At 54.9% G+C, this 15,221-nt stretch overlaps 1 protein-coding gene across 1 annotated transcript in view; it reads left to right on the top strand.

Moving 5' to 3' along the window:
- Positions 1-15,221, top strand: part of FRMD4A (FERM domain containing 4A) — a 234,881-nt gene that overhangs the window by 164,873 nt on the left and 54,787 nt on the right. Inside the window, exon 12 of the mRNA XM_075552351.1 lies at positions 11,734-11,810. Within this exon, the coding sequence (XP_075408466.1) occupies positions 11,734-11,810 (77 nt within the window). The remainder of the gene's footprint in view (positions 1-11,733; positions 11,811-15,221) is intronic.

Raw genomic sequence — 15,221 nt, forward strand, 5'->3', positions numbered from 1 at the left:
GCGAACCTGTGTTGGGCCAACCCTGGGAAACTCCATTAAGGAGGGACCATCCAAACACACACTTCTCTTCCTCTGGTATTTCTAATGGGCACCTCTGGCGGCTACATGGAGTTTGGGGAGTCTTTTCACCCACCAGCTCTCAGAGTCATCCTAGAAGGCATGTCCGGCCATCTAGTGTCGTCCCTGGGGCCCCCACATCCCTGGAGTGCTCAGCCGCTGTGTGGCGGGATTCCCGTCCCAGCCTTCTGAAGGAAATGAAGTGCCCCGCAGGGACTCAGGAGCATACCTCTGAGCACTGGCCCTTGACGAGAAACCAACCTCAGCCCAACTTTTCATAAGCCCCAGCCGTCACAGCTGGCCGGATTCCCATGCGTGCGTTTGTGCACACACACGTGTTTTGAAGCACCTAAGGAAGTTTGTGTTTGTAGCTGTGCGGTTTGAGAAACCACGGAGGACTGGTCACTGGCCAGACTTCTCACCCGCCAGGGCGGTGAGAGATTGGGTGGTCACACACGGGAGGAGGAGGTCGCTGAGCCTCTGGCTGGCTGCCTGGGCAGTGACAATAGAGGAGGTATGCGGAGCACACACTGGAGCGGCCGCAGCAGAAAGGAGAGCTGGCTGTCCTGGCTGGGAGAGTCCTGCACAGAAGAGAAGCCCTCTGATTTTCAGTGTGCCCTCCTCCAGGAAGCTCCAGCCAGGTTAGCCAGCTCTCCCACCAGTGTCCCCTTGATGGTGCTATTGAGTAAGCATTGGACTGCTAACTACTTACTCTAAGGTCAATGGTTCAAACCCACCAGCTGCTCCCAGGGAGAAAAATGAGGCTGTGTGCTCCAGGAAAGATGTATAGCCTCAGAAACCCTAGAAAATGGCATTCCCCAAATATCCCCCCCCCCTTTGGGGGCACTGGAATAATCCAAAACTCACTGCCATCGAGTCAATGCCAACTCATAGCAACCCTATAGGACCAGGTCAAACTGCCTGTGTGAGTTTCCGAGACTGTAACTCTTTATAGGAGGAGAGAGCCGTCTTTGTGCAGAGGAGTGACTGGTGGTTTCAAACTGCTGACCATTCAGGTTGCAACCGGACACAACTACTAGGGCTCCAGGGGCTGCAAAAGCAGATCCCTACACTTTATCCTGGACTGTGGGCTCTAGGGAAAAAAATGTATTCTTTGCCAGCGGGACACTGCAGAATCTTTTTCCTGAAAGGGGGCGGCAGGCCAAATCCTTTCAGGAGCTCGTGCTATGTAGCATTGCTGTGAGTTGGAATCTATTTGCTGGCAGTGGGTTTGATTTGATTTGGGGGATTGGCCAGTAACTTTTTAGGAATTTGTTTTACTGAATTTGAACCAAAGACCATCCCATCCGGGCCTCATGAAGAATCCCAATTGGGATTTAAATGTCCGCATAAGTCAGAGCTGGGGAACCTTTTGTCTGCCAAGGGCCTTTTTGAATACTTTCAACACCATTCTCAGGCCATACCCGTCAAAAATCTCACTGACCCACCCCTGAGGCGATGGCGGCGCTGCTCCTGTGTGGTGAGACTTGTGATGTTGGCTGGCATTGAGAACCTGGGGAGTTTGGATGGCCCAAGGGCCCAACGTTCCCCACCCTGACATAGATGCTCCTGACTGAGAGGAGCCAGCACGCACTCCAATCATGTGGTGGCCCTGCCAGGTGAGCTGCTCAGGGCAGGACTATGCCAGCTCCTTCCTCAACCTCTGGGGTGCCAAGCACTGCACTGGGGGACCCCTTGGGCTCCTCTGGGGCCTCTCCCTCCCTTCCTCAAGGCTGGTCCTGCCTGTCCCTGAGGACCTCAGAGAAGCTGGCCAGTAATCTCCAGCTCCCCCAGGATGAAAGGGGAGCAGGATGGCCTTGAGAAGATATGGTCCTTGCATGCGTTTCCCAGGCCTTTGGTTTTATTGTTGTTGTTTTTTTTAATTGAGATAAAAATTCACATCACCTAAAACTCCCTGTTTCGTCCTTTTGAAAAGATAGACACTTTAGCGGTTTTCGGTGCATTCACGGTGTTGTGCAAACCTCATCACTAATTCCGGAACACTTCTGTTGCCCCCAAAAGACACCTGTACTACCCATTTTCCCTTCCCTCCTCCCCTGGCAAACCTGTCTCAGTGATTCTGTCTCTCAGGGGCATTGCCTCTCAATGCCGCCAGACTCTGTGTGTGTGTGTGTGTGTGTGTGTGTGTGTGTGTGTGTGTGTACATGCATGCACATTTGTGTGGCTCATTTCACCTGAAATACTATTTTCAAGTTAATCCATGTTCTGGTATGTGTCAGAGTGTCATTCCATTTGATGGCTGCCCTAATATGTCATCTCCCTCTAATATTTTCTGCATTAACCTAGAATACACACACACACAAAGCCACAAGCGGGGCCTTGCTTTGGGACCTCCCAGATTCCCTCCTGGAAGGGGTGACTTGGCTCCCGGTGCCTTTCACCACTTCCACTGTGTGTTCAGTGAGTCCTCTGCCCACCCTCTGATCCCCCCACAACCACCTTATTTACACTGGCGCCCCCCCCCCCACCTGGCTCTCCTGCTTCCCGCTTGCCCTTGGGAACTAGAATCCTCTGACCTACCAGGCTCTGCTCTTTATCACATTGCCTACCTCTCTTTTCGCAAACGTGTGTTTTTTTCTGAGGGCAGAGCCTTGTCTGTTTTCTACACTTCCGGACCCCCCAGTGCCTGGTGCGCGGTTGACACGCAACAAGCAGCTGTCGGGGGCCTCGGAGCAGACTGCCTGAGAGCTTGGGGTGACCCAGGCTGATGTGGAGCACACCTCCTTCGGGTGGGAGCGGTGGCTCCAGGAAAACTCAGACTCGCCACCATCCAGTTGGTCCGACTCACAGTGGCCCTGTAGGGCAGGGGAGAACTGCCCCTGGGGGTTTCCGAGACTGTACTCTTTATGGGAGTAGAAAGCCTCGTCCTTCTCCTGAGGAGCAGCTGGTGGTTTTGAACTGCCAGTCTTGCGGTTAGCAGCCCAGCACTTGACCATTCTGCCACCCAGCTCCAGTGACTTCGTAAGTGCAGGTATTAATGGTTTCGCCCGTTGAAGGAAGTCTTAGAGAGCTAAAGAGCAGGACATCCGCAGGGGAGAGGGGGAGAGAGAGGCAGACGCTGTCACTCCTTAGAGTTTGTGGAGATGGAAAACTGAGAAGCATAGAAAATTGCTCTCAGTTTGACTCTGCTTCCGATTTACGGATTGTTTAAATTTTATCGGATTATTTTTGTCTGCTGGGCCAACAAGGAGCCAAAGCACAGTCACCATGACACTGAGAGCAAATTGCTGGAGGGCTGTAGTCAGTGCAGCAGCCCCGGCTCATCTGAACTCTCCTTCTTTCTTAGAAGCAGGGAGCGCTCCTTTGGGAAGGCCTGCTTGTTGGATCCCAGTAACCATCTCTTGTCTTCAGAGATTTTGCCAGCTGGTTTCTGCTGAGCCCTGCAGTCCTTCAAGGTCATCGCCAGGCTTGCTTTTTTAATGGGCGTGAGTCAAAGGGCAAACCCAGGCTGAACCAACCTTCTTCCTCGAACTGCCGGCTCACGGCATAGCAACCCCCAGCCCAGCATGCATAGCGCTCTGGCCCCTGCTGGGTCTCAGCCTTCTCGGCTGACATCAGCACCTGCAGGCAGTGGCCAGGGACCCTACTGACTGGAAACCCACCGCCATTGAGCTCATTCCAGTCATGTGACCGCATGCATGCAGAGTCGAACTACGCCTTGGGATTTGGAAGTGGAGTGCCAGGCCTTTCTTCCGAGGTGTCTCTGGGTGGGTTCAAGCTGCCCGCCTTTCAGCTAGCGTCAAGTGTGTAACCGTCTGCATCACGCGGGGACTCTTGGGTCCCGTGAGGGCCCGCCCTACGTCCTCCTTGGCAAAGAGCTTCCCGCTGAAGGGGCAATGTCTTGGTCACTTGCGTCCTGAGGGGTTGCTGCAGACTGGGAGTAGGAGTCCACTTGCAGCCTCCGGCTCCTGGGAGACTGTAGCCTTCCCCGGCCCCGGCCCCTCTGGAGTGGCGTTTACTGCAGACAGCTGGCCAGAGGGAGAAGGGTTGTACATCCTTGGTCCTTGGCCACGCTCGACCCGCCTGCCCCTTCTATCCCCTTGGGTTTGCCCTGACTCTTCCCTGCCACGTCCCATGCAGCTCAGCAAACTGTAGGCCCGGCCGTCCAGCCAGTTTGGGTCCCAGTGACCCTACAAGTGCAGGCTAGAACCACCCTGTAGTTTTCTAACACCGTCAATCTTTCTGGGATTAGAAAGCCTCTTCTCACGGAGTGGCTGCTGGTTTCGAACAGTGTGCTTCCAATCGGACTGGCTGCCCTAGGAAGAAAGGCTCCTGAGGGTTGACGTTCTTACCCCTAAAAAACACCCCACCACCCCCCCCCCCCGCCCATCTTCTTTCTGGGCAGACAGGGAACTGATCCAGCATGAGGATCCTGGAGGGAAGTCCTTGTCAGCCAGGGCTCAGGGCAGCTCATCTGCACAGTTGGACACCGCTCCCACAGCCTCAGGTCACCTTGGGTGGTCAGGCCTGCCCATAGGAAGCCCAGGTGATAGTAGGGTGAGCCTGGGCTCTGCTTTTGCCAGTCACAGTCATCCCTGCAGAGCAGCCAGCAGCACTCTGCCCAAAGTAAGTTTAAAAGCCAGCCACAGACCCCTTGGCCCAGCGCCCACAGATGCCACACCGCAGCCTCGCTCCCTGGGATGCTGGCCAACTGCGAGAGCCTGGAGCTTGCACCTAAGCTGGCAGCAGCAGGCTGTCTGCCCCTTGCCCTCCTGCTGGCATGGAAACCAGGGTCCCTGAGGAAGTCACATAGACCCCCACCTGTGGCTGGAAGCAATTACTATTAAGTAATTAGCACCAAAGAGCCCTGGCAGTTTGCTGAACTTTTATAAAACAAAAACCTCTGGGATCTGAGGTTGGGGTGAATACTTCAGAGCGCCAGCACATCCTCTCTCCTGAGGGGTCAGACTTGGAAGTCCTTTGCACCTCTGCCTTTTTAGGAGGAGGAGGCTTAGCGGTTACACATTGGGCTGCGACCTGCAAGGTCAGCAGTTTGAAACCAGGAGCCGCTCCTCAGGAGAAAGATAGGCTCCTGTAACGAGTTATAGTCTTGGAAACTCGCGGGGGGGCAGTTTGACCCCGTCCTGTAGGGCACTGTTGGGTTGGCATCCATTCGGGGGCAGCGAGTTTGATTTGGTTCGGCTCACACAGATAAAACTGGGACTGAGTGGCATCTTGTGATAAAGCAAGGTTTTAGGTGTGAGTGTGTTTCCAAGCAGAGCCCATCTCCAGCCGCTCTTTCCCATTCTGCGCCTTTCTCCTTCCGTGGACTCAGAGAGGGAGCGCAGGGAGTTTCTATGATGCCGTTCCTCCGGACAGAGCTGTCAGGGGTCAGCAGACTCACAACTGCCATACCTCCCTATAAAATACAGAATTTCCTCAAAATTTGCCCGCTAAAATAGTGGTCAACTGCTGTGCCTCTTCCCGCTCCCCAAACTTGAGAGCGCCCCCTAAAGAGCCAGGTGTTGGTCATCACAGGTGAAATGGCCCATCATCGTCTCTTTCCCTGGGAATAACAAGTACCTGTTCAGGCTCTCCTGAGGCCCCCTTCGAGCCACCCCACGGAGATAAGCCATGCTGCTGTGTGTGTGTGTGTGTGTGTGTGTGTGTGTGTGTGTGTGTGCGTGTGCGCGCACCCACGTGCAAACCATGAAGTCAGAATGCGACAGAGCAGAGCTACTCCGTAGTTCCCTATGCCAGTTCCGTCACAGAAGCAGACCAGCAGGTCTTTACTCCCACGGAGCAGCTGGCTCTTCGGAACCGCTGGCCTTTCTGTAAGCAGCTGAGCGCTTCACCGATGTGCACTCGGGGCTCCTTGTGGTAAATCATGGGCTTGAGTTCTCGGGAGCTCCGCCTTAGCCTGGAACATGTGAAGAGGACAGCCGGAGCCCATAGAGGTTCCGCTGGGCCTCGCCGGGTCCCAGAGCTCATTGCTAAAAGACCCAAACTCCGACCCCGCTGTCCCGAATCCTGGGCCAGCATCACTGCCAACCAGTCGTCCTCCGCATGGTGTTCCCGGGGCCACACGCTGGGGAGAGGAGACATGCCAGGAAGCAGAGGATAAGAAAGAGAAAAAGTTCTCCTTTTGACTCTTTATATTTTCTAGAGTTTTATTTATAGTGACTTGGTTTTTGACAAGAAAAGCCCAAGTAGATAGACGAAAACAATATGTATATTGTCCTGTGAGGGGCCATAGGGCAAAGGAAATGAAGCTCCGTGGGGAGAAGGAAATAAAGCGGCCTGTTTCTCTCCACGCTGCGAAGTACTTGTTGACCTCCCCCACCCCCACCCCCACCCCACCCCACCCCCACCAATTGATACTTAAACCCAAGGAAGCTAAAAGGTTTGGGATGAGTAAGCAAGATGCCCTCCATTAAAGGGTCAAGGCCCGGGGCTTGGGGCATCTGTCACTGAATTAACCAAATCAAGTTAGAGCGTATGGTGTCTGAACAGCCAGGGGCGGGAGCTGGCCGCAGGAACATCTTGATTGCATTAGTAGGTTTGGCGGTGGAGAAAGACCAGCCACTGTTTGCTGAGTTGAGTGTGTAAGCATCGCAAAGAAAGGAGATGCCAGGGAGCCCCCCTTCAGAGCAGGTGATGGAGGCGCCCTGCTAGCCCAGTGTTTAAGCATCAACTGCTAGCTCGGAAGGTGGGTGGTTCGAGCCCACTCAGTGGGTCTGCCGCCAAAATAAAGATCCGGTGATGGGCCCCCAAGAAGATTACAGCCTGGAGAAGCCCCCTGGGGCTGTGCTGCTTGGTCACATCGGGTCACTGAGTGGACAGTCAACTGGACGGCACTGTCAGCAACACGGACACACACAGGCCCATGCCGTTTTGTGAGCTAGAGCTCTGTGGGTGTCGTTAGTAGATGTTTGCTGCTGGGCTTAGCCCATCCTGCATCCTGTGGAAACACAGTCACAGTAGGATGCTTTCTTCTTGGGTGGACATTTCAGGATTGAAAGTGTCTCTGGTCACCATTTCGGTGGACTCGGGAGTTATCCAGATAAGACTCGGAACAAGGGAGTCCAGAGGGAATCCCCAAAATTCCAGCCACACACATGAGGATGCTAGACTACCCCTCTGTTTGCATGGTGAAAACATTGAATGACCATTCCCATGACCAGAAAATCTCGTTTCAAGCGCCCATGACAGCGAATCAGCTGCCTTTCGAAGAAAGTGACACACCCTGAGCTCTGGCCTGATACTGTGCTCCAAGTCGCCCAACTTCTCTTTTACCAGGAAGAGTAGCACCGGCAAGGAAATGGGTGGGAATGACATCGTGACGTCTACCCTGAGTGGGGCCCTGGCTGGCACAAGGCGTTGGATTGACTCCATAAACACTGGTGTTTGTTGATTGAGCGCTGATTGTGTGGTGGCATCACTGAAGCACTCTCTGGGCACTAGGTCATTGATGCCGCACCCCTTTGGGGGAGGTGGTGGTAGCGTGGCAAAGATGAATAAGACAGACGCAAATCATTTGCTGCAAATATACCGCCAGTCAGTGGCCTGTGGTCTGGTTTTAAAAACCAGCCTTTTTATTCGGCACTGTCTCCCATTCGTGGGACATGTGTAACTCAGACTGCTCTTTAGGAGTAGCGGGGTGGCACTGGCTGGATCCTGCCGATCCAGCCTGGGGGTGGCTGTGGGAATGCCTGGAAGCTAGGTGGAGAGGGACTTGCCGAGGCAGAGCTGTAACTGAGGAGTGCTGGCGTCCACGCCGGCCTGCCTGCCCTTGAAAGCGGTGACCCCAACAACCAGGAGAAGAGGCTGACCGTGACTGTGGAGGACTCCCTCCATACAGTGGCTCAGGCTCTAAAGGCCTGGCACAGAAACCACGGGTGTCAGTGCATCCTGGAGCGGATGGAGATAGGAACCCGGGAGGCACCACGGGGTCAGCCTTGGACTGCTTAACTGCCAAGTCGGCTGTTCAAACCCACCAGCAGCTCCTCGGGAGAAGATGTGGCTGACTTTGGAAATCCTCCACAACTGTGAGTCCAAATTGACTCGCGCGGACAGTGGCTCTTGGTTGTGTGTGTCCTATCTCCTCAACTGGGTTGTAAGCGCCTGAGAAATCTGCGCGTGTCCTGGCTTTCCTGTTAAAAAACCCTCACTGCCATCAAGTCATTGTCACTGCCCACTCATAGCGACCCTAAGACAGCCTCTGTGGGCTTTCATGACTGTGAATCTTCATGGGAGTAGAAAGCCTCCTCTTTCTCCTCCAGAGCTGCTGGCGGTTTCAAACTGCTGCCCTCACGATTCGCAGCCCAAGACATAACCACTGTGCCACCAGGACTCCCGCTTTCCTATTAGGATGACAGAAAAATAATTCACCGTAGTGAAATCAATTCTGACTGCTCACCGCCCTATAGGACGGAACTTCTCCTCTGGGTTTCCGGAGACGGCAAATCTTTACAGGAGTAGAAAGCCTCTGTTCTCGCTCAGGAACTGGCAGTGTGAAATTGCTGACCGTGCAATTAGCCATCCACCGCATAATCCACTCCGCCCCCCACCAGAACCCTGCTTGGTAGGGTCAGTTAGTACAAAGGAGGAATCGAGATTCAACACAGCCAAAAACCAAGGGCCTTGCCTTTTCTCGATAGACAAAATAAAAGGCATCGAGTGCCTGCCAACAGCCTAAATCCCTGCGTATGGTGTCAACCCCACTACCGCCTTAAATGAAGGGAGCTTCAGAAAGTTCATGGAAACATAAAATTACAAGACGATGGAATTTCACCATGAATTTCTGAAGGCCCTCGTACCCCGCACCCAGGAGGGTCCCCCGTTGTTGTTTGGAAAGTGTGCACTTCCGTTTAGCAACCCTTTCAGGGGGTGACCGTGAACATAAGCAGTAGCCAGCGGCAGCTCTGCTCTCGCTCATGGACAGGTTTCCGGGGTGTGTGGAGCAGGCGCCCAAAGTCCCAAGACGGGCTGATCATCCATCAGGAACCTCTGCTGCGAGCCCCTAACCTCTCTAGACTGCGGTTGCTTTGTCTGTGACAGGGGGCAGCTGGGCCAGATGACTTTGGCGATTCCACACTAATGGCCCCTCCAGATGAGGCAGGAAGTTACTCACAGGGAGGTCATTAAGGGGCTTGGTGACTCAGCCCCAGGGCCAGGAAGAAGACCAGGCTCCCTGAAGTCCTGCTCAAGATGCAGTTTCCTCTCCTACGTTTGAGGCCTCCTCCCTCTGAGAGCACCCCCACAGCCCCGGTGTATCCCAGCACCCACTGGGTGCATGCCTGCTGGGGAGGGTGTCCAGCTCTGCGACCTTCACCCGCTCTGGCGGACTGGGGAGCACTAGCCCTTTTGGGTCCCGGCCACCAAACAGCCAAAGCAAACTCACTGCATGAAATGGATGCCGGCTGCCAGCAATCCCAGCAGACAGTGTAGCGCTCCTCCTGTGCCTGTATTTCTGAGACTGTAATGTTGAACAGGAGTAGAGAGCCCCATTTTTCTGCATGGAGAGGCTGATGTTTTCCTTGAGGTCGCCAGCCCACAAAAGGGAAGCAGTGAGCAAGGTGTGCTGTAAGTATTTACAGTGCACACCAGCCACTCGTGCATCCCAGGTCTCAGGTGATGCACTGGGACACGGACGCCCAGCAAGGGGAGCAGAGGGCCTGGGGTCACCGTGGGAATCACAGCAAGTGTAGGGCTGGTAGTTGTGGGTTTATTCTCTTTATTTGGGAAAACAGTTAAGAATAATTGCACCCATTGCGGGCTTACACGGTGCCCACTCTGTGCTCAGGAGGACCTGCTGCTGCTAAGATAGTTTATTTCCCATGTGCATGTGACGACCTGAGTGGGCCCAGCCTTGCCATTTGGCAGGTGGAAACATAAAGGCAATACTGCCTAAGGGCAAACGTCTTAGAAGTAGGGAAGGCTGGGTTCAAACCAACATAATCAGACTCCCAAATGCATGTGCTAGTCATCTGTGGCTCCTGGTGCCAATGTCACGGGGTCTGGTTAACTCAGCTGTTTTTTGGCTGTGGCAGAACTGGCGGAGGGAAGGGTGTTTACCCATACCATACAAGCAAGGATTAGAGAGGAACTTGGGGTGTTCCCATGGCTGGAGTCAGTGTAGCAGAGCCTCCCATAGGCAGGCCCGACACAGAGCCATGTGATTGAATGGTTCTGGCTATGAGCCGGCACCTGACCTGGCTCTGTGAGCTAGTGTCAGGCGTTGGGTGGCTTGGTTTTCCTGAATGGCTCACTGCTCCCTGGGAATGGAGGAAGCAAAGCACGTGTTCTTCGCACTTCAGAGTGTGGAAAGACATCATAGATGCCCCATCCCCTGCATAAACCAAACAGTGATAACATTCTGCCGAGCAGGGCCGGAAGGTACAAGAATGCTGCCGTTCTGGAAGCAGCTGCTCTATTCCAGCCCAGCTTTGCGCTGAGTGGAGCCCTGGGTCTGGGATGGCCAGGCTGGGTCTTTAGGTGGAGAAAACGTGGGCAAGTCAGAGAACAGGAGCCCCGAATGCCAGGACTTAGGATTTGAGGTGAGATCCCAAAATGAGTATGCCTTAGCTGAGTGAGCAAAGCAAAGGGAGGAACCCCAGGGTGAAACCAGCCTGTGTTCAAGGGGGGGGGGGGAGGAGGGGGGGGGAGGAGGGGGGGCGGGACAAGATTTCTGGTCTACCCTCTTTTCAGCTAGCTAAACGCAGACTAAGTGTAATGTCCAAGGTGATGGATGCACCAGCCGACCAATATAGAGGATGTATATCTGTGGGTATCTCCCAGAGGGCTGAGTAACTTTTCTTTCATCTCTTGGAAGAAAAGCCATTCCGGGAACAACTAATGCAGCCAGAATGACTTCCAAACAGGGCTGCCAGCCTTCGTTAGCTAGCGCACTGGGCGGGCTGGGGCGGGGGGGAGGGGGGGGGGACGGGCGGATGGACGGGCGGACGGCTGGAGCCTGAGGGTGCCCAGAGGCCCCTCGGGAGCTCTGTTCACGTCCCCCTTCCACTTCGGTGGCGCTGCCCAGCCCCCTCCCCAGAGCCCCAGTCCCTGGCAGCAGCGCCGATCCCGCGGATTTCTTTTGTGCTGCATGAACTGGGGGGGGGGGGCGTCTTGAGCGGCTCGCACTGCCGTCCAGAGTCGTCCACCCCCGAACTAAGGCCGCCGCCGCAGCCCCCGCCCGCCCGCCGGGCGAGCTGCTGGCTCGGAGGGAGCGCCAGGGCGGGCGAGTCCGCGCGCTGACACATTAGTGGGCAGGAAGTGGAGTCCCGATGGGAGGCTGGGAATTTGACCGCCTTCCCATTTCAGCACTGGGAGGAGGAAGCTCAGTTCAGCACTCCACGCAGATGGCTACTGGCGCCTCCTGAGAGCGCCCCGCGCCCCGCGCGCCCCTCGCCTTGGAGGGAAAAGCCGGCCACGCTGGGAACTGTCGTGGAGCATTAGACAAAGGCGAGCCAAAGGGGAAGAACTTGAACTTGTTTTGTTCCCGTTAAGAGCCCAGCAGGAAACCCCACACCCACCTTTGCCCGGTTTGGAAGTGTGTGTGTGTGCATTTCGAGCCGGAGGCAGAGAAGACACAAACACAGGCGCGCTCGGCTTTGATAAGGCACGGCAGGTCACAGAAGTTAGCCCGCCAAGGGACGGCCCGGCCGGGAGCCACCCTACTCCTGGACTTAAACCGAATTGTTTTCTGTCCAGATATTCCAATGGAGACAGCTGGAAAACCTCTATTTCCGAGAAAAGAAGTTTTCCGTGGAGGTGCATGACCCGCGAAGGTAAGCTAGCAAAGTCTCCCATTCGTGTCTAAGTGCATGCGGCTTGCAGACCCGGCTCTAGCTTGCAGTGTCATTTACACTAAGATTGTTTGCGCTGTTGCGGTTTGGGTCTCTTGGGGGGGGGGCAGGGAATGGAGGGCAGTGGGGCATAGAAGGGAGTGCAAAACCGCCAGTGGGGCAGTTTGTTGTTGGATCAGTACCGCGGGCTCCAGAGGATGAGAGATTGGCATCTGCAAAACCTTCTCATCTCACCGCTTGCAGCTGTGTGTGTGTGTGTGTGTGTGTGTGTGTGTCCTTACATCCCCCTTCCCCCTGCCGGCGGGATGGGACATGTAGGGAGGCGTCTCACTCCATAGCTGGTACCCACTAAGCTGGGGAGCAGTGGAGGTCCTTGTAGGAAGTTTGCACCGGCCAGGAGCCCGAAGGATGGAGGCCTTAAGAGTTTCTGAGCAGGTCTCAGGTGGAGCCGGCCACACCAAGAGCATCTGCAAAGAACGCAGTTGTGCCAAACGGCTTTTCCCGCCACCAGCTGTAATTTTAGGGTGTTAGGGTTTGTGGGTGGATGGGAAAGAAGCACAGTGATGTTTCTCTACTCCCCCACCCCCAGCATTGTCTCCCGGAAAGCACGAGTATAAAAAATCTGGCTCTCTAAGCCAGATGCCAAACAATAGGGTCCCTATGTGGAATGTAGCAAGCCCTGCCTGCAAAGGGCTGGGGCCACTCAGCGCACTGCGATCCCTCGCTTTGTCTGCTAGCCGTCCTAGGACTGGATGCAGCACACACAGGCGGCAGCAGGATGCCCTGCAGACAGGCCTGGACCTGGGCTTCGGGTAGGACGGTACACAGGTTTACAACCAGGAAGTAACCCCCCCACCCCCCAGCAGGCGGTAGACAGGGCATCTGTGTAAGGATGTTAGGCATCGTTTGACACCCACCCCTGGCCCTGGGAGGCAGTCTGGCACCAGCTCCACCCCATGCAGGGCCTCTGAGCATCTTGGAACTAGCTGCCAGGCCTCCCAGGAAGTTCTCCACCCAAGAGCTAGTGAGACCTTGCCCTCCATCCAGCTGGCTCAGGCCCACACAGCATCATCACTGCCCCTGAGGCCCAGATAGCCCAGCAGGCTGACCGGTAATCAGAGTGAAACAGGCGATCCCTTTGTAGGGCTAGCGCTTATCCTGAGCCTCCCAGCTGCCTGGGGGACTAGAGAACACTTGTCGAACCCAGATCCCTGCCACCAGGCAGAGGCAGTTGTGTTTCACAGGAGAGTAACTTGCTCAGCAATTCTGAGAGTCCTGAGAAGGGCATCGGGTCCAAACACTCTGCCTCCGGAGAGCAAGAACCCGTTTGTTGGGGCCAGTGAGGGAGAGAGACATGCTGAAAACAACAGGCCAGCATGAAGGAGCTCGCGTGCTTCTTCCAGGTGAAAGCTGGGGGCCTGGTGCTGAGGGAGAGGTATGAAAGGAGGGAATCACGCACAAGTAGAAAGAGTAAAGTGAATGTCGTGAACAGGAGTCAGAGGCAGCAAGGAGATGACTGCCCGGTGGGGTGGGGGTGGGGGTGGGGCTAAAAGGGGGATCATGTAAATGGATGTATATGGAGGGGCCCTGATGGTGTCATGTTACACATTGGACTGCTGACTAACTACAAGGTCATCAGTTCGAAGCCACCAGCCCCTCCTCGGGAGAAAGATGAGGCTTTCTACTGCTGTAAATAGTGAGAGTCTTGGAAACCCACAGGGGCAGTTCTACTCTGTAGGGTCATTGTGAGTCGGCATGGGCTCGCTCGATGGCAGTGAGTGTGGGTTTGGGAAATAGACACACAGAGTCGCGTGTCCGTGCTCTGCTGAGAGGTCTGACTCATAAGCCCCTTGGGCCAATCCTGTAAGTGTGTGTGTGTGTGTGTGTGTAGGGGAGAGTGTGTATGAATGAGTTTGGGTGGAGAGTGTGGATGTGGGTGCATGTGGGTGCATGTGTGTAGAGAGAGAGAGAGTGTATGAGAGAAGAGTGAGTAAATGTGGGGAAGTGTGTATGAGAGAGCAAATGAGTGTGTGTTCTCTGGGTCTCTTAGCCTGTCACTCATGCCATACTAGGCTCCCTTCCCTCTCTCCAGACTCAGGGACATGGGGACGGGCCAACCCTCCCACAGCCAGTTGTGTGCGACCGGGGGTTTCCAGTGGCTGGATCGCCCAGGCAGGTTGCCAGGCCTTCCTCCCAAGGCACCTCTGGATATATTCACACTGGCAAGCTTTTGGCTAACAGTCAAGCGTGCTCATCATTTGCATAACCGGAGGTCTTCAAAACTTCACCTAGTATTACTAAATGACCATTTGTTTCAGCTTTTAAGTGAAATAAACTATCTCATGTTTGTCCAGTAGCTGCTATGGTCAGGGCATTGTGTTGGGAGCAGTGGGCAACAGAAGTAAGTCTGAAAGGAGGCTTCCAGCCCTTGGAGGGCCCCAGGCATAGTTGGGGAGACAGGCAAAAGGAGGAATTCACATTTACTGCTCACCACATGCAGGCAGGGATCCAAAACCTCCACAAACATGGCCTCCCGGGGTCCTCGCCATAACACCAGCAGATTGGGACAGTTATCTCTTCTAGTCTACACTGGGAAGAACAGAGGGATCAGGTAACTTGCACTATTACAGATAGTGAGTAAGTGGGAGAGGTAGGAGTTGAACCCAGCCTGGGCGCTACGCCCATGTGCCAGACACAGGGCAGTGTGTGCCCAGTGCCAATGGCACAGGCTGTGCCCACTGCTCAAAGACAAGGTCCCTAGAGACCAGGCTTGTTGGAGACGCTAGAGAGGAGAGGCCTGAGCTGAACCTCAAAGGGGGGCCAGGATTGCAAGAGGTGAGGCAGGACCTCGCAGGACCTCCAGTGGGCCAAGATGCAGAGATATCGAGCTGAGCCCCCAGTCAGTCAGTGCCTACCTTCATTTCTGGGGTTCATGGTTGTGGCTGTTAGCGGCTGTCAATTGGGGCCCCAACTCATGGCAACCCCCACAAACGACAGGGGCATGTCCTCTATAGAGCTGCATGCTTTTCAGGAGTAGGTAGGTCTCCAGCCCCTTCTTCCTAGTTTATCTCCGCACCACTAGCCTTCACCTACCAACTGATGGGTGGTGACTGCCCTTAAGGTGCATTGGCCGGAAATCCAACCTGGGTCTCTCACATGGAGGGCGAGAGTTCGACCACTGAGCCACCAAGCTCCCCTGGAGCATTGGCCAGTATGCCAATGCCTAAGACTTAAAGCAAAACAGAAAAGTGGGTGGGGTGGGAAGAGTGGGGTGCAAGAGAAAAAACTGATCATGGACCCAGGAGAAGGACTGTCGGATGTAAATGCTTCCGTCCAACTCCCCAGATCTGCGAGCCGCTCCCTTTCTCGCCTTGTCTGAAAAATATTAGCACT

The sequence above is a fragment of the Tenrec ecaudatus genome, chromosome 6 (assembly GCF_050624435.1).
Source record: "Tenrec ecaudatus isolate mTenEca1 chromosome 6, mTenEca1.hap1, whole genome shotgun sequence".
Lineage (NCBI taxonomy): Eukaryota > Metazoa > Chordata > Mammalia > Afrosoricida > Tenrecidae > Tenrec > Tenrec ecaudatus.